Source organism: Monodon monoceros, unplaced genomic scaffold (assembly GCF_005190385.1).
Source record: "Monodon monoceros isolate NGI ecotype Baffin Bay Population unplaced genomic scaffold, NGI_Narwhal_1 Super_Scaffold_13, whole genome shotgun sequence".
NCBI classification, from domain to species: domain Eukaryota; kingdom Metazoa; phylum Chordata; class Mammalia; order Artiodactyla; family Monodontidae; genus Monodon; species Monodon monoceros.
Genome location: NW_021703769.1, coordinates 78,537,830 through 78,562,519, shown reverse-complemented (window position 1 = coordinate 78,562,519; position 24,690 = coordinate 78,537,830). Strand labels below are relative to the sequence as shown.

Below are 24,690 nucleotides of genomic sequence, written 5' to 3'. Positions count from 1 at the left end.
CTGATTTTCGTGCACGACAATAATAATGAATATGTGCGTGGGTTTACGAAGTTTGCTTTTTTTTTTACTCTCCATCAGTACTTTTATTTTAGCCTCGTGCCAGTTTCTTTGAGAAAGTCCACATTATTCCTCCCGTACAGATGGCTGTCGCGCGCCCCGATCTGCCCAAGGTCAAAGGACCAGAAGGCAGTGGGGGAGAGTCCGGCCCGTTTGCGGTGCCAGCCACACTCTGGCGGCTCTAGCCCTTGGTTTCCCTGATTTTACCTCCAGTCACTCCATCCTACTTAGGACCTCATGGCACTTGATTTAAGGGAAGAGAAGGATTTTCACATCCAGCCTGCTCCCCATTGCTTTTAGAGCAACGGTTTTAGAGAATGTTAGAGAAATGGCGAAAAGCATCGAAGAGTAATCCAGACGCTTATCCCAAGAGGCTTCCATGATCTCGGAAGCAGCAGCTTGTAAACTAACTCTCCGGCCACAGCTGTCCTGGGTCCCTGCCCGGAGAGGACTGAAGCCTGAGTGATGGTCACGGGCTGTTTCTGATCACACCAGGGTCATACTTCAGGGAGTGACCAGCCTGCTGGAGCTGCCCTGTTGGTTTGGCACAGGTGGGAAATTTGCCCCATGTGGGCAGTAGCAGACCACTTCATTGGTCAGCTAGAGACTCAGATTAAACCAAAGTAGGATTTTATTTAAATTATTTCATGTAAACAAGTCAGTTAAATAGTGGGGTGAGAAGGGAAATTTTCTTCCCATTCGGGGTTGATGAGGCTTAACAAACATTGATTTTAACTGTTACTTGTATCATTTACATTTAAATATGATGGTCATAAAAAGGAATAAATTGTGGTTAATTTCTGAGCAGGCAGAGGTGACCTTCTGGCCATTTAACTGTCTCTCGATACAGTTTCACTTCCAAGAAGAGTAGAAACCACTGTTTTCAGAGGGTTTGACGTAGCAGTCAAGCTCTACAACCGTCTCTGCCTAGACCTCGATTTGATCAGAGAGGGAAGATCGGCTCTTGGGTGACACATTGGATCAGGGGCTTGGAAGGATGCCAGGTTAGCTTCACCCCCCCCCAAGCAGAGGTGGCTTCACGCGGGTGGAAAATGAGAGAGAGGACCAATCATACAGCTGGAGGTTGTCAAGAAAACCCTTCCACAAATGATGCTTTCTCCTCCTGCCTCCCCGGCCAACCTGTGTTGAGTCCGATTTGCACCCAGCTCCGTGGGCACGGGGAGGATCGGGGAGTTAGGCCGATGGCCCTGCCCTCCGGGAGCTCACAGTCCCATGGACCTGGGTCTATATATAATTTTTCTTCCAGGGAGAGTGTTGCCTCTTTTTCAAGGGCTACAAAAAGTGGTAAGAAAAGCGAATTATTTTTCTTCTGCCAAAACAACTTACAGACTCTTTTCTTGAAAGTCATATTTACAATTTGGCAAAAGAGCCCTATACTTTCTGCTCTTTAAGATACCAGCCAGGGACTTCCCTGGTGACGCAGTGGTTAAGAATCTGCCTGCCAATGCAGGGGACACGGGTTCGGACCCTGGTCCGGGAAGATTCCACATACCGCGGAGCAACTAAGCCCGTGCGTCACAACTACTGATCCTGCACTCTAGAGCCTCAACTATTGAGCCTGTGCTCTAGAGCCCGCGAGCCACAACTACTAAAGCCCGCATGCCTAGGGCCCGTGCTCCGCAACAAGAGAAGCCACCGCAATGAGAGGCTCCCGCACCACAACAAAGAGTAGCCCCCGCTCGCCGCAACTGGAGAAAACCCATGCGCAGCAACAAAGATCCAACGCAGCCGAAAATAAATAAAATAAAATAAATAAATTTATAAAATACCAGCCAGTGAGTTGTTGCCTGTCACACGCCGGGTGGACTTGAGGAAGCAAAGGCGTCGCAGGTCTGCATCGTTCATCAGCCAGGATTTAGGGAGCGCCTGCTGTGTTCTCTGGGATCACAGCCGTGAATAAACACGTCATCAATATCTGAACAAGATACTCAGAGGCAGGAATAAGTGCAGTAAAAGTAAATGAGCAGGGCTTCCCTGGTGGCGCAGTGGTTGAGAGTCCGCCTGCCGATGCAGGGGACGCGGGTTCGTGCCCCGGTCCGGGAAGATCCCAATGCCGCGGAGCGGCTGGGCCCGTGAGCCATGGCCGCTGCGCCTGCGCGTCCGGAGCCTGTGCTCCGCAACGGGAGAGGCCACAGCAGTGAGAGGCCCGCGTACCGCAAAAATATATATAAATAAATAAATGAGCGGACCATGCGGGGCAGGGCTGCCGGGAGACCCTCAGAGGACGACGGCCCCTGGAGCTGAGGACCGGATGTAGACAGCAGCCCCCCATGGGGATCTCAGCAGAGGGGACAGACGTGCAGGCAAGTGTGGTGGCTTCAAGGAACAGAATAAGAGTGAAGAACCCATAAGGGTGTATGCTGATTGGGCCACCAAAGGAGATATGCACGGAATGCGTGTCACTAACAGAGGGTGAAGGCTCAACCCCGGCTCAGCAGCTCTGAAGAAGCAGTCCTGCACTTAGGCCTCTTTGTCTGAAAGACTGGAGGGTTGGAAAAGTGGGAAACGAAGCTGGAAGAGGAGTGAGGTGTTGATGGGAGGTAGTTCTCTAGTGGGTTCTGCTCCCTGCAGGGATCCTGGCCCAGAAGACACTTTGGGTCTAACCAGCAGGGAGGGGGCCAAGGAACAGCTCATGGAGCCCACCGCGCCATCGAGGGCAGACTGGCTGTGAGCCCTGCCCCAGGAGAGAGCAGGACAGTCAAGTGCAGGCAGAGGAGGCCGCAGACCGGGAGGGGAGGTGGGGGCCCAGGCACCGCGGGCCTGGGGACGACGGCGGGAGGCGGCCGAGGGGAGCCAGGCCTGGGTGCAGACTCCGTGGGGCTCGCCTCGCCTGCCAGGCGACGTGTTGAGACCATACAGGTGGGATGTGGGTTCAGGTTTTATAGAGTAACGGCATCCAGCCTGTGACAGCGTCACTCTGTCCATGGAAAGAAGGAAATGCCTTCCAAGTTTTTTGTGTGACTAGCTGACAGAGAGGAGACCAAAGAAACGAGAGGCCGGTCTCATCTATCAATACTTATGGGGAAAAAGTGCTCAACAAAATACTAGCAGATAGAACTCAGGAGCACGATAAATGCATAATACCCACAACCAAACGGAAGCAGGTGACTGTCAGTATAATTTGCCTTTTCAGCGAGTCAGAGGAGGAAAACCAGCTAATTAGCTCCATAAATGCTTAAAAGGTACTTAATCAAATCAATGTCTGCCTTCTATTAAAAAGCCTCAATAACATAGGAACAGTTGGCTGTCACATTAACAAATACAAACATATGTATCTAAAGTCCAAAATGAGCGAGATGCTTGACGGTGAACCATTGGAGGCATTGCCCGTGACGTCGGACAACAGGCAGGGTTTCCACTGTCACCCTCGCTGTGTGACAGGGCTCTGCATGGCTTCTGCCATCACGAGAGAAAGAAATAGGAGGCATAGAAGGGGCAGAAAGAGGCTGCCCTGTCATGATGGACGGGGAGGGGGTGGGGGGCTGGACGCCATGGAAACACAAGATTGAAGGGCCCCCACCGCGTTGTGGTCTGGTGTTCTCTACCCAGCAAACTCGTCCTCCAGGATGCAGACCAGATGTCCACTTCTCCAAGAGGCTCTCTCCTCCTGTTTGCAAAGCCCACTGTCCCTTTGTCTGGGCTGTCACTGGACCAAAGTTCCTTGGGCGCCTTCACCTCCCTGCGCCTACCCTGAGCAGGCAGTTACAGGGTCTCGTGTCTTTGAGCTCCTGGCATGTGCGTCCTCTGTCCCGTGTGCTCCCGATAGGGCGAATGCCATTGCCCAGTGCACTGCCAACCTGGCACCTGGGAGCTCGGACCCCGCCCCCCATCAAGGGGATTCCAGTCCCATAGCCAAGAGACCTTCCTCACCCCTGGTCCTCTGCCTCCTTCTCTTCGTTTTCCCACCTGCTCTTTCTGCACGCCGTCCAGTGAGCCCTGCTTCTGGGGCTCAGAGTCCCACCTGGAAAGTGACCCGCCTTCCTGACGGCCCGGGCGTCAGACGCAGCATCCGGTGGTGGAGGGAGCATTTGCTTTACCAAACATACTGAAATTTTTTGTTTGTTTTTAAAGCAGGGAGAATTAATCTTTAGATAGTCTTCCTTTTTTGGCCGTGCCTCGCAGCTTGCGGGATCTTAGTTCCCCAACCCGGGATCGAACCCGGTGCCCCCAGCAGTGGAAGCGTGGAGTCCTAACCACTGGACCACCAGGGAATTCCACATATTTCTTCTTTTGATACCTAAGAACTTTACAATCTAGTACTGAGACTACTGGCTCTTGACCTGGGTCCAAGAAGGTACACTGACCTTTGAAGGTCGCCCTGGACGCTTTTTCAACTGCCTTGTAGACGTACTTTGTTTTAACAGCTCCCGATGTCGTAAGATTGTTTGGGGTTGAAATATGCCCCACCCTTGCCCTGGTGCCATCCCTCAGCACTCGGGAGGCTAGTGTGAAAGGAAATACAGGGTTTCCATCGTGGATACGATTTCCCGGCCGCTGGCCTTGGCCGTGTCCTTTTAAAAAAGTTCCTCATAAAAATCACATGCCAGCCCAGAGAATACCCTGGAATGATCTGTGGGGCACCGATCGAATGAACTGCACATTCCAGCCCAGGCCAAAATGACCCGCGGCTTGAAGCCAGAGCAGAGCGCACAGGTTAATAGATCAGTGAAAACTGTTCTGTCAGCTCATAAAAAGGTGAGAGAACTAAGTCTTTATAATAAATAGTTCTGCTGAGCAAACAATACCTGTGGTTATTACGGACTTTGGAAAATAAATGATTTAGACTAATGTCAGGCTCCAGATCCTGACGTGGTAGTTGAGCCTGCGAAATGAAAAGAATGAAAAACCCCTCGGAGTCTTGTTGACGATCCTGCTGTGAAAGCACGTGCCGTTTAACTCATCGCTGTACTTTTCAGATAACGTTTAGAGTCGGCCGTATTAACCTCTGCGCGCTTTCATGTTACTTATTGGGGGCAGCCGTCTGGTAGGAGTCGTGCTGTTGAGGGGCGGGTGCGAGCAGCAGTTTGGCGAGAAGTGGGTCGTACAGGCCCGGTGGCAGACGGGTTCTAAAATGCAGCCAGCACCGGCGGGTCGGCCCGTCTCCAGAAGCCCTGATCACATTTCAGTACCCAGCCAGTTGTATTTTTCGCTCACCTTTTAAAAAGCGTGCCCCTTGGGAAAGGGAATCACGAGCCTACAGACTTTTAAAATGATCATCTGAACTTTTCCTCACCCACTGCATCCCTGCTTCCTTCCACTGCCTCCTTCCGGGGCTTCTGGTCCCATCCGTGAAGGGGAACTGCAGCCCCTCTGGGCCCCGCAGTCGCCAGGGTACCTGGTTTTGAACTGCCCGACTCTGTAACAGCAGGGCTCAGTGTGGGCATTATCGGCTGACAGCTCTGGAAATATGAGACTTGCTCTCGTAATGAAAGGTAAGGGCCGCACTTGTTATCACATTCAATATTTTGGTCAGCTTAGCAGTTGCTTAGTAACCAAAGTTAAACTGATGAGAAGATAGAAAAACTTGAAATTCATTTCCAGGGGTTGCCTCAGACTGCCAAGAAGACACCTTCCTGTTTAAATGTGACTAATTTTTAATAAGTGACATGACGTCTTTTGGAGATGATACATTGTTTTCTGGATATTAAGCATTGTAATGACCATCGAAAACCATTCACCTGAGGAGGCGCTCAAGCCCACCCAGGCCCCCTAGACCTGGCCAGATCTGGATGCCACTTCGCAGACCTGGCAGGTCCCGGCTTTGCCAGTCTAGCCTCTAGGTGAAGCCAGACCCCTGGGAATCCCTCTCTTTTTTAGCCCAGGCCTGTGTCTGACCTTGTCCTGGCCCCATGGCCAGTGGCAGTGGCCAGGCAAGGAGTGAGGGGTGGATAAAAACAGGGGAGGGTGGGCCCCCAGGCAGCCACATCTCTACCCCTTATCTCCAGAGCAGAGGTTGGGGAGTTGTACCGGGGGGATCCCCTGCTCCTAATGCTGAGAACTGAAGGTGAAGCTCTGGCCAGAGGATTTTTCTGGTGGAGGGGAGCTATCAGTGTTTACTCCGGGGGCCGGGGGTCATCCCCTGCCTCTCGTTCTTCACTCAGCAAAAGACATTGAACACTGCTGTGTGCCTTCAATTCATCCTGAGAGACACACAGCGGGGCTGCCTCTCTGTCCTCCCTCCTCCCCCCATATACACTGCCAAGAAGAGTAGCTGGTACCCCCCGGGGAAAACAGCAAGGCCCCAGAGGAGAACACCCCTCTCTGGAAGACAGACCCCCAAACCCATCAGCGTATGTGATCTGAAGACAGACAGATGGGCCCCACGTACAAAATAAGCATGAGAAATACACTCGAGGAAACATAAAGCAAAACCAAGGAATAATTTTAATAATGAACGGAGTGGGAATGACAGGTATCAAGAACAGAATAACTAAACTAAGGAAGCAGAGAGAAGAGCTAGATCACAGGTTGAGCACAGCTACAGGGGGGTCAAGTTGAAGAACCGCCCAGAAGGAGCAGGAAAGGATCAGGACATAGCAAATGTAAGGAAAAGTTGGACGACGTGGAGGACGGAAGTAGGCGGGCCAACAGTAGCCAGATAGTAGGAGACCCCAACCAAGCAGAAGAAACATCTGAATGACGAAGATAAATTAGCCAGAATTAAAGACGAAAGGGCTCATGAAGGACCCAACAGGAGAGATTCGGAAAACCCTCCCTGAGACCCCATGCTCGGCATCTCTGCTCCCCCAGCCCAGGCCGTTCCCCTGGCCACCAGCTCCCTGACGTGCGCCAGAGAGAAGGAAGATGAGGCACCTGGAGGTCTCGTTTCAGGTGTTCAGCAGCCAAGAGGGGGGGCTTCTGTCCCCCTCTGTAAACGCGGCACCGGTGGGCTGTGGAGGAGCCACGTCTGCCTGCGCCTTTCCCACGGCCCCTGCCGGGGCCAGGGAGCTTGTAGGGGTCGGAAAACATTCACGGACCGAGGGAGGGAGTGCTCGGATGACGCCAGCAGCCGGCAGGCTGGGCGGGTGGCCGTGTAGATCTGGACTTTGTAAATACATAGTGCATAACTGTTTGATTAAAGTTCAAAACTTCACTTAAGAGTTGTGACTTGCCTTAAAAGAGAAGTTTGTTAACTTTTGATTGCCTCTCATACGCAATGAAATTTGCACTCCATCAGCAGGTTGTCAAGAAAGCTTTCTGTCCTGGCCGCCGTCAGGTCCCCTTTTCTGTCACTTGAAGACCAAACACTTTCAGTGATGGTTTTACCCTCTGGAGTCAAGGCAGTTTCTCTCTGAGATCTTGGAGGTTTCTGTTTGCCATGGTGCATTAAGATGTTTTGTAATTGAAGCCGCCCCCGGCCCCCAGCATTTCTCTGCGGGGGCCCAGTTTGGGTGTTTGTCTTAGAGACACTGCCTGCTTCACGAAGTTGTCCTAAAAAGAGCTTCGTTTAACTAGGCCATTTGATGAGTTGTTTCGGACTTTTCCCGGACGAGTGTGCAAGCAGGATACTATTTCAAACAGATACGACGATCGGTGAACCTGATCACAAGGCATCTGTTACCCCGTGTGGGCTGCTGGGAGTTGATGAGATGGCCTTGAATCCCAGGGCGCCGTGAAGGCTGGAAAAGCCTCGGGGCCAGAGGAGAGAACACACGATGCAGCAAATGGCAAAACCGGACCGGCCAGGGCCTGGGTAGTTTGTCCCACTCGCTATATTAAGGGTGGATGGCCAAGACCAGAGAAGTAGGTTTGGGGGGCAGAAGAACCCTGGAGTTGGCCCGTCCGAGTGCCCCAACCTGTCCCAGGGAGTAGACTGGCCCACTGGCCCGTTGGTCGCAGGACAGGCCACATTCAGGACCCTGGCCTCCAGCTTGATGCCAGGCCCTGTGCCGGCAGGGATGAGGGTGAAAGAGACGCACCCTGGCAGGGAGGGAGAGCTGTGCTACCTCCTGAGATGGAGCCCCTGGCAGGGTTGGAGGAGGGCTGGGGGGTGGGGGTGGAAGTAGGGGATGAGGTTCCCAGGAGTGGAGGGTGACGGGGCAGACGGCACACATCCAGGCTATGTAGGGCCCGCCACGTGGTGGGAGCTGCCTGAGCACAGGGCCGCGGGGGTGGGAGGGGGGCAGGAGCCTCGGCCCAGAAGGGCAGCCATTGGGATTCAGCAGGCAGAGAGGCCGGCGGGGAGGGGTGGAGCTCAGTCCTGCAGGCGGCAGAGCCAGCTCAGGTCCCCGTGGGGTGTGGAATGAGGTGGCCGCAGCAGGAGGGGGCGCACACGCCCACTGCTGGTCTGCAGCTGTAACATTCACCCCCCCTCTTCCATGGGTGGGCTGAACCTTCCTCGGGCAGCAGTCTCGGCCGTGGCCTCCTCGTCACAGGGGCCGTCATCAAGACTCGTCTGGGGCAGTGACTTCCCTGGGCGTTCTGTTCAAACCTGCCACAGACTTTTGGAACTGACCTTCTCGGTAGAACTCTGAGCATTCCGCTCTCTCTCGTGCTGTTGTGTGTTGGAAGCATATATGTGCCTTCAAATTACTCAAGAAAGTACTTTCAGAGCAGAAAAAAAGAGAAAGAACAAACAACACTTGGAAACCCCCTGTGTGTGAGCAGGCTGAGGGAGGATGACGGAGACCCAGGTGGTTTTATCGCACAGACTGCAGAGCCCCCCGGCCTGCGTCCCCAGCCTCCTCCCACCTCCCCCACCTGCTTGTGGTTCTCTTGGTCCTAGCAAACTTCTACGCATCCTTCAAAACCCAGTTCACACATCACCTCCTCTGAAACCTTCCTGATTCCCTCCCCCAAGGAGAATTCATCTCTGCCGCCTCTGTTTTTCCAGAGCATTCTGTTCAGAGTTCTTTTTGCTCTCTTGGCAGGAGGCACTGTCTCCCCAAAGAGACTGGCGCCCCTCAAGGGCAGGCGGGCTCTCCGGCCGATGCAAGCCCACCTCCTCCCAATGGGTGGCAGAGTCCCCTTCTGCGTGGCCCCTCTCCCCCGACACCGACCTGCGTGCCTGTGGGTCATGCTGCCGAGTTGGAACCGCGGTGGCCCCCGAGCCTCCCTCGCCGCTGACTAACGTGCTGTCTCCCTCTCACCTCCCCAGGGCCGACGAAATTGAAATGATCATGACGGACCTTGAAAGAGCAAACCAGGTAGGACGTTTGATGGCTTCAGGCGTGCAATCACAAGAGCGTAGCCCTTTCTGTTCTCTCACAAGAGGCTTCTCTAAGCTAGGAGGCCAGTTAGTCTTGTACCTTTCACATACAGCTGTCGACGTTGACGCTTTTTCTGATGTCATGAGAAATACGTGAAAAGTCCCAGGCGTGATTTCCTTGGGAAAGTCTCTGACGTGGTCCCAGCATCCCAGGCATCCCGTGGTGATGCTTTTTCTTTTCCTTAATTCGTCTCTTAAATCTCCGCTCTGTTCCCGTGACAGCCGTTATGCCATAGAGTTTATACCAATGCGTTACCCCGTAGCAAAGTCTGTCTCTCCACCTTCTGACGGGATGAAGCCGCTTGCTCTGGAGAGGGCTGCCAGCTGACAGCCCCTCTTGGTTGATACTTAGTTGTCACAATGCTTTGCGCAAAGCACCCCCAGCACTGTGTCCGGCATGAAATAGGCACACGGCGTCCAGTGGCTCTAAACAGTCAGCTGCCTGGGAAACTTGGCCGCCCTGCAGAGCCCCGCCCTTCCCCGAGGACTGCGGAGCGGGAGAACATTTTGCTTCAGCATATGGCGCTACTGCTCTGAAAAGGGAGGGGTCTCTCGTTTTAGTTTATTTATTTGCAGGGAGAAGCAGCCAGAGCTGGGTTATGTGTCTCAGCCGCAGAAGGCCAGGGGCAGTGGTGGCCTCTCCCCACTCAGTTTTACAGCTGGGTCGCTCCAGGCACTTGGAAGCTTAGCGGTTTGCCTCCAGTGGCCCCGTGGGATGAAAATCTTTCTCGGATCCATGGTCTCAGCTCTCCACCTTGTGAGGGTCCCACAGGGTGCCTGTCCCCCTGACTGGCATTGCTAACCCGGACCTTGGCAGACACTCAGCAAAGAGCGGCCCTGTCCATTCTTTGGCCCATGAAAATATCCTGAAATCTGATTAAAATATGAAAGTCAGTGTATGCATAAGAATGATCATGGAACGTGTGGATTCCTTTCTTCTTCAAGGAAGACTTTGTGTGTTCGGTGTTGCACACTCAGACTCACCCCTGAGGATCCTGGGCTTGGTCCACAGGGGTTGCTCAGTAGAGATGCGTGGACTGCATCACCCGAGGTAGCATCTTTGTGTAGTAGCTATGCTGGTCACGGTGAGAAGAGCTGACCGTTGTCGAGTAACTTATTTTGTACCGATTGTACCGAACTTCACACGAACCAAGTCACTTAAACCTCACTGTTTTCCACCAAGGTCAGTGTAGTTATGACTCCCATCTTACAGATGAGGAAACTGAGGTCAGTGGCCGGTCAGTTGCAGAGCCAGGCCTGGCGCCTGTGCCATTCACCACACTCGGAAACAAGGATAGAGCCTGGGGGCTCACTTGGCCTTTCTTTATGTCCCAAATACACCCATTCAGCTCCTTGCCCTAAAGCACTACTTCCACTTCACCTCACAGAGGTGCCTAAGCATTTATTTACCTTAATTTGCTAAACTAATTTAGTTTGGCCCCTTTGTTCTTACTCAAGGAGCATTGCTCAACTTTGCAGAAACCTTATTGGTGAACCTTCCCTGTCACGGGATTATCATTTGCATTTCTCAGTTTCCACTCCCCCACTCTCTCCCTCCCTCCAGGCCCATCGCGGGCCTGCTTCCCCTTTTGGCGGCACTTTGGGGTAAGCTCTAGCTTGTTAGACAGATGAGCTGACTCTGTGCATATCAAGTGGTCAGGCTCCATCCAGTTAGGCCCCAGGTACTAGGACGTTTGGCACAGTTGATGGGCTTCTCAAAGTGCTGAAGGCCACTGGGTGGATCCGGGTCCTCGGAGACACCAGACAGGACCCTGAAGAAAGGTGCCGCCTCCACGGTGACAGTTGGTTCAGGTCCGCACTCGGTACTTCCTGGCCATAGATGGCCTTGGACAAGTCTCTCCACTGCTTACATTTCTTTTAAAAAAGGGAAAACAAAGAGATGAACTTTGCAGACATTATGCTAAGGAAAATTAAGCCAGTCACAAAAAAACAGACTGTGTGATTCCACCTACATGAAATCTCTAGGGTCGTCGAATCCATAGAGACAGAGAGTAGTAGAAGGGTCGGTGGGAGGGACTTCCCTTCCCTGGTGGCGCAGTGGTTGGGACGCCGCCTGCCAATGCAGGGGACGCGGGTTCAAGCCCTGGTCCGGGCGGATCCCACATGCCACGGAGCAACTAAGCCCGTGCGGCACAACTACTGAGCCTGCGCTCTGGAGCCCGCGAGCCACAACTGCTGAGCCCACACGCCGCAACTACTGAAGCCCGCGTGCCTGGAGCCCATGCTCCGCAACGGGAGAGGCCACTGCAGTGAGAGGCCCGCACACCGCAGCTGTGGTGGGTGGCCCCCATTCGCCACAGCTGGAGGAAGCCCGCGCACAGCAACAAAGACCCAACGCAGCCAAAAATTAATTAATTTTTTTAAAAAAGAAGGGTAGGTGGGTGTCAGCGTCTGGGGGAACGGGGAATGGGGAATTACAGTGTTTAATGGGGACAGAGTTTCAGTTTTGCAAGATGAAAATTTCTAGAGATGGTTGCCCGACAATGCGAACGTACTTAACACTACTTTAAAATGTATACTTAAAAATGGTTAAGATGGTATATTTTATGTGACTGTATTTTACAATTCCTTTTTTTTTTTTAATTTAAAAAAATTGTTTATGTACGAGAGAAAGGGAGGGAGGGAGTGATAACTAGTACAGGCAGACCTCGGAGAGATTTCAGGTTCCAGACCACCACAACAGAGCGGGTATCAGGATGGGAGTCACACAGATTTTTTGGCTTCCCCGTGCATATAAAAGTTAAGTTTATGCTACACTGAAGTCTCTTTAAGTGTGCATTAGCATTATGTCTAAACAAGCAATGCACATACCTTAACTTTAAAATAATGCTGTTGGAAAAATAGCGCCAGTGGACTTGCTCAACACAGGGTTGCCACAAACCTTCAGTTAGTAAAAAGCACGATAAAGTGAAGCGCAGTAAAACGAGGTCTGCTCGTACTTCCTTCACAAGATTGTTTTGCGGGTTAGAGGTAAAACACGTGTAAGTGCGTGCTTAAATTCGTGCTCTGTAGTTGCTAAGGAAGCCTGGGTTCGCAGGGAGAATTCTGAAGTCCTGCCCAGGAAGATACCAGCACAGTGGGGGTGGGGAGAGGTATAGGAGAGTCTCACCAGCCACTCAGGCTACATTAGTAGAAATAGTCTCTGGAGTGAAGGGGATGGTGATTCTGCAGCCGGCTGTAGCAGTTAGTTCATGCCCGGGGATTTATCGTTTGTCCTGGAAAACCACACACACTAGAAGGAAACCAGGCACATGCAATGCATTCAGGCTCCACTCCATGGCCAGGACGGGGAGGGGGCCCGCACACAAAAGAAACAGGGAGGTCTGGGGACATCCCTGTTCTTTGGGGAGCAGGGAAAGAAGACAGAAAGACTTGACACATCAGGAACTTGGGATGTTAAGAGATTAGAAAGGGGAAGGCCTAGGGCAGCGGTTGTGGATTCTGGCCTTGCACCTGGCCAGCTGGCCAGGGAAGGGGTCGGGCTTTTTCACGGCCAAGTGCAGAGGCTGATGGGAGGGAACTCCCTCCCGATGCAGAGGTGCCCGGAGCCGCCTCCGAAGGGAGTGAGCTCCCCGTCACCAGAGCTGTGCAGGCAGATGTGGGCCAGCCCTCGCTGAGAGTATGAGGTGGAGGGTCAGACACAGAGCAAACAGAAAGGGGCTGACTCGGTGGCTCAGCGGCTCAACAGGGATGACTCAATGAGGAGAAAAACTCCCCGGGGGGACAAGGAGGAGGGCAGCGCCCAGGCAGGCAAGGAAGGGCCTGTACGGAAGGGCTCCTTGAGCTCTGGGGGCTCCAGGCTGTTCCGTAAAGCCCCTGCGGAGAGGTGGGCCCAGAGGAGGGGGTCTAGCCAGGTGTGGGGAGGGCCTCATCCTGAGAAGAGTGGAGAATCACGGGCGGGAGTGAGACACAGATTTGAGTTCTAGAAGGATCGCTCTGGTTAAGCATCCAGAGAACGGAGGGGAGTGAAAAGACTGGAAGCCGGGAGAGCAGTAAGCAGCTGTTGTGATATGTCAGGGCAGGGATGATGCGGGGCCCGTGGCGACGAGGCGGAGGCGGGCCGGGCCGGAGGAGGGGTACCGGGGCCAGGCGCAGCCAGACGTCTGGTTCCATGCCTTGCCCATCAGGGGAGAGCCCCGGGAGGAGCAATTTACTACTTCATTGGCATATAACATTATTTTTGCACTGGTTTATAGTCAAAATGTTCTACTGAGACCTGAAGCTCTATCTTATCGCTGAAGTACTCGTGTTTCTAGTGAGGAGAAGTGGAAGAGAGTCCGACTGGTGACGGGCAGTTAGGGCTGGGTCTCACTTAACACCTCTTTGTCCGACTTGGAGGTGCTTGTATTAATACTGTCTTAATTGGTGACAGTAAAGGTTCAGAGCTTTGGGGGGGAGGAGCGGGTAGGGAAATTTGCTCTTATGGCTTTTCTGAAATTGTGACTCAGCAGTCTGTGGGCTGTAACAGTCTGCGTTTATGCAGGTGGTGTGACGCTGGGGTAGGTCCAGCTTTCAGCCTGGCCGACCCGAGAAAAGAAATCCAAATCAGTATCCATCGAGTCCCCCAGAAACACAGGCAGGGGGTCCAAATGGGACTCCGGCCACCAAGCACGGGGCCAGCTTGGGATGTGTGGCGGTAACTCTCTCGGTGGACCTTTCTGACCTCTCTCCTGCAGCATCACTGAAGCGGGTCCACCTCTGGGCCCTAGCTGTCCTCCGCAGGGGAGTGTGGGTGTTGATCTGGAAGGGTGACCGGAAGTTAGCTGTGCACTTTCCACAGCGATGGCATCTGTTCCCTTGGAAGGTCGCTTGCTGGTCTCCGTAGTCATGCTCCCCTTTTCTCTCCCTCCAGAGACCGGGGCCTTGAGAGGAGCAGGTTGTGGAGTCATCCCCGAGGAGAGCTTGCCTTCTCCTGGAAATGGTCCACATGTGTTATTTGTCCTTGAGGACTGCGGTGGCCGGAAGAACGGCCCCCAGAGATGTCCACAGCCCAATCTCCACAACCTGTGAATAGGTCCACTTACCTGCAGAGCACAGTTAAGGCTGTTAATCTGCTGACCTTGAGACGGGAGGGCCCCTGGGGTTATGCAGGTGGGCCCCCCATAATCACCAGGGGCCGTAGGTGCAGAGAGGGAGCCAGAAGAGTCAGAGCGATGGGGTGTGAGAAGGATTTGACTGTGGCCACTGCGGGCTCTGAAGGTTGAGGAAGGGGTCACAAGCCGAGGAATGCGGGCAGCCTCTAGGAGCTGAAAACAGATCCTGCCCTGGAGCCTCAGGAAGGGACCAGCCCTGCAGCGCCTTGATCTTACCCCAGTGAGACCCACAGCGGACGCCGGACCTCAGAACTATGACGTAATAAGCTGGTCTTGTTTGAATCCACTGAATCTGTGGTAGTTTGCTCCAGCAGCCTTGGGAAGTTACTGCAGGAGGGACAGCCTGCCAGCAGACCCGTGTGCCCAGCCGCGGCCCGTCTCCCTGGGGGCACTCACTGCCCTTGGCCAGCTCACATGGCTGCTGTGTCACTAAAGGGACTTGCTCACCTCTGGTGTCCCCAGAGGTGGGCTTTCATGGCCACACATATAAAGGGGACAAGAGACAAAGCCTAGGGCCAGGTTGGGCAGAAGGCTGGATCAGAGACACCCCCCCACCTGCCTCCACCACCACCATATAAAACCAGGGGACTCAAAGCCACACCTTAAATGGGTAAACTGGGGGAAGCCTGCCCGACAGGGAAGGTGGTGAGGATTCCCTCACATCCCAGCCTTGGTGCTGGGGGAGAAGGAAACACCCCCCGCAAGGGAACCCCTGAGCACAGCCCCCTTGCCCTGGGCCCTGGGCCCAGGGCTGTGACCGGCCTCACCAGCCGTCCCCTGCAGGCTGCAGCCGCCTGAGCCTCTGCCTTTGCCTCCTCTGTCTGCCCCACCGGCCGTGCTTCTCCACATTTTATGACTTCCTGGTGACAGCTGAAGGAAGCTGGAGTTTAACCTGAAGACCAGCTACAGTCTTTAGTAATTTTCCCCTAAAAATTTTAAGATTTTAAATTTTAAAATTTTTCCTCGGGACTTCCCTGGTGGCACAGTGGTTAAGAATCCGCCTGCCAATGCAGGAGACACGGGTCCGAGCCCTGGTCCGGGAAGATCGCACATGCCACGGAGCAGCTAAGCCCGTGTGCCGCAACTACTGAAGCCCACGCACCTAAAGCCTGTGCTCCGCAACAAGAGAAGCCACTGCAATGAGAAGCCCGTGCACCACAACGAAGAGTAGCCCCCGATCGCCGCAACCAGAGAAAGCCCGCGCGCAGCAACAAAGACCCAATGCAGCCAAAAATAAATTAACTAAAAAAAAAGTTTTTCCTCATTTTAAGATAAGGAAAGAATCGTGGCCACCAGAGGCAGCACACACCAGGGCCCAAAATAATAATAATAATTCTTCACTGGACGCCTGTCACCGCTTGGTGGCACCGCTGGGCACCGGGCTTGTGTTATCTCACTGGTCCCCAGTTGTCCTGTAGGGCCGCCCTTTCTATCTTTGGACTTACCACCAAAATGCAAAGCAGTGCCCTCATTCATTCATGTGCGCTCTCCTTTCCCTTACGCTTCCAGCATTTACCCTCACTTCTCAGCAAAGAACAGAAAGTAAGAAACAGCCAGCAAATCTCTCAGGAGGGCAGCTCAGGCTCGGCCAGGCTCTGTTCTCACCGTGGGGTGGCCGCTGAGTCACACCCACGATGCCGCCAGCTGCCCACCGGGGCCCTGGCCGTGGTCCCCAGGCTCTGCCTCTGCAGGGACAGGGGAGGAGGAGTCCCGTCAGTGGAAATGGGGAGCTGGATGTCTCATGGCAGCTACGGCCCCCGTGTCTGGGTGTCCAGATCAGAAACCAGCACCAGAGCTTGGCCCCTCCCCACGTTGATTCCAGTTCTAGAAACACAACTTCATCTGGCCGGACTGTGGTCGTGGGGAAGATAGGAAACCCTGGCAACAAGGGAGACTGTGGAGCCAACCCAGCACAGCACCCTTTTCCTTCCGCCTCAGCCGCCAGCGGCTGGGCTGCATTTACAGCTACAGAGACTCACCGCAGCAGCTCCCGGCGTCCAGTGCCCGCTCCCTCCCTCAGCAGCTCTTAGGCCCACTTTGACTTTCAGCTGTTCTGCTTTGCGCACGTTTAGCGGCACAAACACCTCGACTCGTTTTGCTTTGTTTCGTTTTGTTTTTGATGTACTCAGGCTATAAATCCTGAATAAATAATAAAAATCCTAAACAATCAAAAAGTTACAGGGTGGGACTTCCCTGGTGGCACAGTGGTTAAGACTCCGCGCTCCCAATGCAGGGGGCCGGGGTTCGATCCCTGGCCAGGGAACTAGATCCCACCTGCCGCGACTAAGAGTTTGCATGCCGCAACTGAGGAGCCCGCCTGCCGCGACTAAGACCCGCCACAACCTAATTAATTAATTAGTTAATTGATTTTTTTTTTAAGAGTTACAGTGAAGCAGCCAAGTCAGCTTAAACGTGATAAGAGGCTGTGACCACCGAGGACAGGCCCCAGGTTCATGACTGTACGTGAACTTGGAAACTGAACAAAGTGCAGAAGCTCTGGAGAAATTATGAAAACCGAGGGTGAAATCATCCACAGCTAAGATCCCTTATTCTGTGAGCCCCCAGCCTTTGATGGGACAGCACTCTGCTCCCAACAGCGAAATGCCCACGTGAGATCCTGGCTGCGAAGCCCCTGCCCGGGCTGCCCCAGCTCTGGTGCTTCTGGAACATTTCACAGCCAGTGTTAGCGGGCGGGGGCGGGGGGATGCTGCCTCGTTGGCTGCCACCAGAACTGCTTCTCCACTAGGCTAAGCACTGTTTTCCTTAGTCAGAAAGGCTAGAAATATGTCAAAATACACCTTCTTCCTGGCAGAGCCATGGAGGTTTTATGCCCAAGAGTATAACTGACGAGAAAGACGAGAGTAAACTTTTCAGTAATATGACTCGATTATCAGAAAAACGTGGAGTGGCTCATCTGGAAACAAACTAGGGGAAATCTTTTTCACTGAAGGGGAGAGCTTCCTGCAGTTATCGTGAACCAGAAGTCACCCCTGGCACCTTGGCCATACCGGTCACATCACCGCCTTTCCTGACACGGGCGCCTCTAGACGGTTTCCAGCGGAGGGTGGGAAGTGGCTGCTCGAGCACAGACAGGCCCGCCCAGGCGCCGTGGGAATTAGATTGAGTGCAATTCCAGGAGCTCCTGGAGCGGCGGGGCGGGCGGCCCCCAGCACCACCCTGAGCAGGAGTAGCTACTGTTAGAAATACCCTAATATGTCTGGATGCAGAGCAGATAGGGCCGCGCCGCCGTCGTAGAACCACTTAAGGCTGCCAAACCCAGTCCTCGTACAACTAGGTGGATTGGCGAGTACCGGGCAGGCTAACTTCTTGCTTCTCTTTTCAGTTCTTTCTTAGCAATTAGTAGGCACGCACTGTCACACCACAGAATAAGAAAACACACGAAATAGCCTTAGTCAGCCAGGCTTTTCTTGTTCATCTTTTCTATGAGCAGAATGTACGTCTGGTAGAAAGAAGCAGCGATCACTCCTCAGTCCACGTGCCCAGTGTCAATTAGCTACAGCTTCCCACCCCATCCTTGCATTTCGTCTCAGTCATTGTAAAATCAGGACGACAAGCCCATTAACAAAGCACTTATGAATGAGGGCGCTTCTGGGCGTTAATCCTCGCGAGGTCCCTGGGAGGGAGACGGTGTTCCCATTTTACAGATGGGAAGGTGGAGGCTTGGTGAGCTGAGTTAGGTGACCTGCTCTCATCCCTCTGGTCCCAAATGCCCGGCTCCTGCCCACTGCACCACGGTGTCCTCTTGGGAGGTGGGCACTGGAGTGACTGTTCTCGCTGACCAGTGGGAAATACTGGTTTGCTCCCCGGAGCGCTGGTGTCCTTGTCCGGGAATTACAGCAAATGACAGAAGCGTCCACTCGTTCCTCTTGCAGCCTCCTCCCTGTGGCGGCTCTGTTCGGCCTCACCCCCTCAGCAGCCCCTCGTTGGCCTGGCTGGCTGGAAATGCCAGCCTCAGCATTAGAAAACTTGGTCGGGTGAAGGGTTAAATACGTTGAAATAAGCCTGGTCCTCACAAAAGAAGTGGTATTTACACCCCGTGCGTTTATGGAAATACTCGCTGGAGGAAAACAGCCACAACATTGTGCGTGTTTTTAGGAGGAGAATGGCCAGAGTGTCTTTAATTCACTGTTTACCCGTGAGAATTACTCCCAGGAGTAATCCTGCAATAAAATCTTCTTGGGCTATGAGAATAGAAAGAAATTGAATCAAAAGACTCCATTTCCACTTGTATTTATTCAGTCTGGGAAATTCAGTGGGCCGGAGCGCTAGTATCAGCAGGGGATTCCTTGCTCCTAGCGTTAAATTACTGTCATAATCGCTCAATTATTTCTTCCTTGTACTGTTTAAAATAAAAATCCATCACACCCTCTGTTTTCTTCTAGCATTTATTAGGTCGAGTGTTTAGGAAAATCAATTATAGTCAGTCAGGCATGAATTGATGAATGTTTCTTGTAATAATTGTCAGTTGTTAAACTGAATGTACTTTCTCTTTCCACCCTTTTCACTTCCTTCAGAGGGCAGAGGTGGCTCAGAGAGAGGCGGAGACCTTGAGGGAGCAGCTCTTGTCGGCCAACCACTCTCTCCAGCTGGCCTCCCAGATCCAGAAGGCGCCGGACGTGGTGGGTAGCCCAGCCCCGCGGGGTCCCCGTCGCCTCGCATCTGCACCTCTGTGTGTTAACAGCCGCTTTCTTCTTTGGCTTTAGAGCGCCCCTTCGGGGGTAACGCTTGAAACAGCCCTGCTGTCTCGGTGGGGAGTGCGTGTAACAGCCTGGGGATGGAACCCAGTAGTGTCAGAGGGAAGAGCTTTACTGGTTGTGCATCGGTGCCTGGTGGTCAGCGTGACGCCCACCCGGTGGAGAGCCCATCACCAAGAGAGCATCTTCCCAGTTAGACTGGTGGGTGGACCGCTGGCAGATGGGTGGCGATCCGAGGCTGGAGGCTTGCAGGACTGCACAGGAAAATTGGAGGTCTGGTCTTCTGGATGTGTCCTTCCAGAGTGGAAAACAGTTCATGACGTGGGAGGAGCGGGGGAGGTAATAACACAACCCGCTCTGAGCCCGCGTGATAGTCAGGATCTCTCCTGACGTGCGGGCATTCAAGAGGAGCCAGGCACACATCTCAGACCTTTGCCTCTGATTTTTCTAAGACTAATGAAAATTGCTCTTAGCTGGAACTCTCCCAGCTCGATCAAGGCGGCGTTGAACTATCGGACTCCAGACTCTTTCCTTCAGTGCTGTGCAGCAGCACAGAGCGGCGGCGTAATTAAGACCGTGGCCACTGGAGCCAAGCCCCTGGGTTCCGAACCCAGCTCTGCAGCTTACCAGCTGTGTGACTTGGGGCAAGTGGCTTAACCTCCCTGAGTCTCAGTTGCATCATCCATAAAATGGGTTTTTACAAGGGTTCTGGAAATTACTCTGAGCGAAGCCTTTAGAGCACGTCCTGCCACATAATCCGTCCTCAGCCAACCTTAGCGGTTAGTCTGGCTGTGGTTGGCATCAAAACTCTGGTCCAGGAGCCCCGGTTTCAGAGCCAACTCCGTCACTAGTTCACATACAGTGATTAACTCAGGTGGTGGCACTTACGAGGCCTGAGTTTCCTGGTGTGCAGAATAAGGAGGAAGTAAGTGATCCTGAGGTCCCTGCAGCTCTGATGGCCTGTGATGGGTGAATTGCACTTGTATCTGTCCTTTTATTTAATAAAGGGTTGGAGAGCCCTTGCTGTGTGCCGGGACCCGCAGTGGATCCTGGGAGAGCCAGGAGGGACGAGCCAGGCCCTTCCTGGAGAGAGGACAGTCCAGTGGGAGATGTGCTGCTGTAATAAGGTCACACATCAGTTTGACTACCACTACCCCCACCCGACCCATGAAGCAGGGCATTGTTATTTCTTTATAGAGATGAGGAAACGGAAGCTCCCTGGATGTAAACCCCTTGCCCCAGAACGCTTGGCCCCAGCAGCCAAGCCAGGACTCGGCAGGGGCCTCTGCCGCCCCAGACCGGAGCTTTTAAATTATTCCCCAGGAATGGGTCCAAAGCAAAGTTTTAGTGTGAGGACCCCTTTTAAGACTGGATTTTTGTTTTCTGTCTTTAAGTTCACCTTAACTAAAACATGACTTAAGTGTTTCAGGCTACAGAGAAAAGTTTTCCATTTAAGGAACCATCACAACCTTTGTACTTCATGGACTCTGGTATTAATTTTGCCTGAAATGTCCCCTTGGCTGTGTCACGGTCCCCTTGTCCAAGTTTACCTGGACTGGACCCAGCACCGGAGCCGAGGCGGGAGGAAGCCCTCGAGGATGGAATCGGTGCGGCTTCTCCTGGCCTCTGTGGTCGCTCAGGCTCCTCTAGAGAAAGCCGTGCATCCTGTGTCTACCCGGGGCTCCTGAGCTAAATGTTTTGATTGAAAGGATTTCTGGCACCATCCTGGACTGTAGCAACCAAAACATTTCAGAAGGAAATGAATGTTTTCGCAGGTAGAGCAAGTTGTGGATCCTCGGGGTGCTTAAACACTTCAGCATCGGCTAAGCGCAGTGTTTACATGGCACCGCTTCAGCCTCCCGCGAGCCGGCCCTGCCAGGGCTCCCCTCAGGGACACGTTCCCGTGTAGCCCGGCAGCCCGTTGGGGAGCAAACGAGCAAGCGTAGGAAACCAGGCCAGCGGCACGATGTCTGTTGGGCTTGGCTGGCAGAACTGGGTAGAGAAACGGTGGAGTCTGTAGATCCAGCAAAAGCCAAAACCGGGCCATTGGGCCATTGGAATCACCAATTCTGGAAGGCGAGCCGCCACTCAGCCAGCCCCTGCTCCGCATTAGGGGCCCGGCGGGACTCTGTGCAGTTATGTCATTGCTGCGTCGTGATGCCACAGTCGTTAGAGGACGGTTTTATTACCTTCATTTTGTAGGTAAGCAAACAGGCTCGGAGGAGTTAAGTAATCTGCCCGAGGTCGCACAGCTAGGAAATGACCGAGCTGGAATGTGATCCCAAGTTTGTCCTGCTCCCAAGTCCACTCTTTACCCCTCCATCGAGCCACCCCTGCCTCGTGCGCATTCAAGGAGACAGGAGGCATGCAGGCCCTTTGTCACGTATTTACAGGCAAATGTTAGCTTGGGGCTCTGGTGCACCACACCAGGCCGCCTTAAACCTAAATGCCTGTCTGTCCATCAGGTGAATATACTGGACATAGTCGGCATATGTCGGCCACTTAGTGTCGGCAGGAATAGCGGGGTGAAGAGAAGGAAGGAAAACTGAGCCTCTCGCTCCCTCAACCCTCCCCGGGGAGATTAGCCTAGACTCCGAGTGTTTGCCTCGTAGGCTGGGGTCCCGGCCCACCGTCACCGCACATCAGGTTTCCCTCGTGTTCAGTGATGCTCCTGCATCTCATTCTCATCTCGTGTGAAAATGGCTGCAGGGTAACAGAGATCATTATCTGGCTTCTTCAGGCCTCGGTGTTCTGGTCTCTGTAGGAGGATTTACGTGACCTGTGATAGTTCACACAAGCGGTTTGGCAGAAGGGGGCGGACGGTTCCGAGGGACAAAGTTTAATGGGGTACTCCCTCAGCGACTTCGGTTTCTGGGTTCATTCTCCCCTTGGGAAACGTGAGGAACGCAGGCCCTCACCTCTGAAGCCTGGAGCCTGGGCAGGTCCCCCTGGGACGGCCTCTCGGGACCCCATTCTGGTGCCCACCAGGACCTGTTGTCAGACTGAGGGAAGTCAGTTTCTCTTCCTTCCTTCCAAGGCTTGTCCGAGCCAGGGTCCTGACCCTGGACCCCATCAGAATGACGAGGGAGTCCTTGGGCCCTACCCCAGCCCCCTGAACCACAGCTGCCAGGGCAGGGCCCAGCTCCCAAGGGGTTTGGGTGCGGCTGAGTCGAGGCCTGGACAGACACGAGGGAGCCAGTGGTCCTGAGTCCCTGAATCCACCTTTGCTTCCCTTCTCAGTAATGATCTCAAGGGCACCTGAACTGCCAGACGCCGACCCCCCTGCAGTTTTCCACGCCCCACCTCACCCCCCCACCTCACCCAGCACCTTGTGCGCCCTGTCCTACCATCTCCTTTTAGCTGGTGCCCACGGACCGACAGGCCCAGCTCCATCACCCAGGTGCGGGCCTCTCCCTCCACCCGCAGCCCCTGGTCAACTCCCAGGCCCTTGTCTGTTTCTTCCTCCATTTTCTGCTGCGTCTTCGCGGTGGGACAACAGGAGCCCTCGTGTTGCGGGTGGGAGCGAGCGCGTTTGCGCTCGGAGTAGGATGGTGTTTTCTGTCTTAACTCCAAGGTCTTGCTGCTTTGGGGTATGTTGTCTCACCTCCACTTAGTTTATGTGAGACACAAATGGTGTCTGCTCTGTTATGAATGAGGAATCTGTGGCCCGGGTTCATGAGTTAATTGATGTGCCTGAGGTCACAAGGTCAGCTTGTGGCCAGACCAGGCTGGGCCCCAAGAGTTGAGCAGCCAACTGTACCCTGGGACTGCCCGTCCCCCGGTACCCATCCTGGATCTAGGGCCACACTGAGAGCTCCTGTTTTTACACAGGTTCTCTGAACCCTCATCCCTGCTGTGATTTGCACTCGCCCATTGAAAACCCCAGATCACCTTTGGGCTTGTTTTACAGGTTCTTTCCCTAAGAGCGCTGTAAACGGTTGCTATGGCTGCCATCCCTCAGGTTGGACGACTGATAAATAAGTTAAATTAGATACCGTGCCACAGCCTAAATGCACCGTGAGGCCAACCTCCCTGGGTATCACTTTCATCGTGTCCCCCTGCTAAGTCCAGGCCCCTCCTGCCACCCTCCCGAGCAGTCCCTTTCAGGTGGCAACATGCTCAGTCCTCTTCGAGCCGGCCTCTCAGCATTGATCACCCCTTGCTCGTGCCCTGCCCCCTGCCCCTCCCACCCCTGTGCCCGCCTGTGGGGTCCCCGCCCTGAGATGGAGCAAGATCCACCAGCCCGCCTACACCCCCCCCGTTCCTCCTCAGGACCCCCCGCCCCCCAATGCGCTCCTCCCCTGTCCTCACTGCTGGCAGGACTTGCCTGCGGTCCCTTGGCTCCTGACCTGGGTTCTGGCCAGAGTTGTCTAGGGCGGCGCTTCCTAAATTCTCTGTGGTGAAGGATGGTTTTGTTTGTTTTGTTTTGTTTTGAATTTCCAATCTGCTGCAGACTGATAGTTTTACAAAAGACAATAAAAGTGTCACAGCAAAGTCAGATTGCTATAAAAGTTTCTAAACACTTGCTCTCAATTTCTGTGCTTGTCTCACTGTGTACCAGCCACGGTGTGTGAGTTGGCACCAGTCCGTGGAGCCCACGCTGAACAGAACTGGTCTGGACAGCATGTGCCTCTTTAATAAGTTGGCGGGAAGATGCTCACTGGGGCCCCAGGGCCACGGGCAGATCTGCCAGAAGTTAGGGGAAGTGAAGGACTTACTTTATAACATTATACAAACCAGAGACAGAAGGGGCTCACTTCTTCGCCCACAAAACTTCACATTCTTACATGGTAAAGGCCTTAATTTCCTGGGAGGGAGATATGAAAAATTATTTCCATGGTGACTGGCTGTCCCCAAATGGTGAAAACCCTGTGACAGGCACATCATGCATGGAATGGCAGGGCTGCCCCTGCCAACTGGGGCTGTAGCTGCCACTGTTTCCGCCCCAGTATAGGCCAAATCAAGGTGTGCAGCGGTGCACTTCCGGGGGCAAGGGGATAACAGCCAGGATGGTGGCGTTCTACACTGCAGCGTGAGCCGCATCCCCAGGTCGCTGCCGTCACAGGGACCTTGCAGTCCTGCCCTTCCTGCCCCCCTCAGTCGTGCCCAGAAGGGCTCCGCCCGGCGCTTCCAGAACACTTCCAGACAAGCTTCCAGAACCATTCAGGAGCTATGATTACTTCTAAAACTTGAGAAGAGTACTGCTTTCATCCTTGGGAAGTGGAAATATGAATTTGACTTAAAAAAAAAAATACCTTTTCCCTGTTTTGCATTTTTTCCAAAATGAGCACATCTGAGGGGTGGGGAGTAAGTTTTTTAAAACAGCAATTATCAAAAGAATTCCTGCGCAAAGGAACTCCAAATATGCACCTTCCACGTCTTCTGACTCTTTTTTGTAAAATGCTAACTCTGAGAATCAGTTTGTCAAACAGTATCTCAGCTTCTAGATAACAGAGTAATGAATCAAAAGGACATTGCATCTCATCTTGTGGCAAAAAATCCGAATGCTTTGGAACATTCCAGGAGCTGTCCTCAGAGCCTTCCCCTCTGGCGTCCCCAGCCATCAGCAAGGCCC

At 53.6% G+C, this 24,690-nt stretch overlaps 1 protein-coding gene across 6 annotated transcripts in view; it reads left to right on the top strand.

Moving 5' to 3' along the window:
- CUX1 (cut like homeobox 1) overlaps window positions 1-24,690 on the top strand; it is a 372,981-nt gene that overhangs the window by 262,921 nt on the left and 85,370 nt on the right. For all 6 annotated transcript variants that reach the window (XM_029219959.1, XM_029219960.1, XM_029219958.1 and 3 more), the window contains exons 9-10: window positions 9,176-9,224; window positions 18,936-19,040. In XM_029219959.1, coding sequence (XP_029075792.1) covers window positions 9,176-9,224; window positions 18,936-19,040 — 154 coding nt within the window. The remainder of the gene's footprint in view (window positions 1-9,175; window positions 9,225-18,935; window positions 19,041-24,690) is intronic.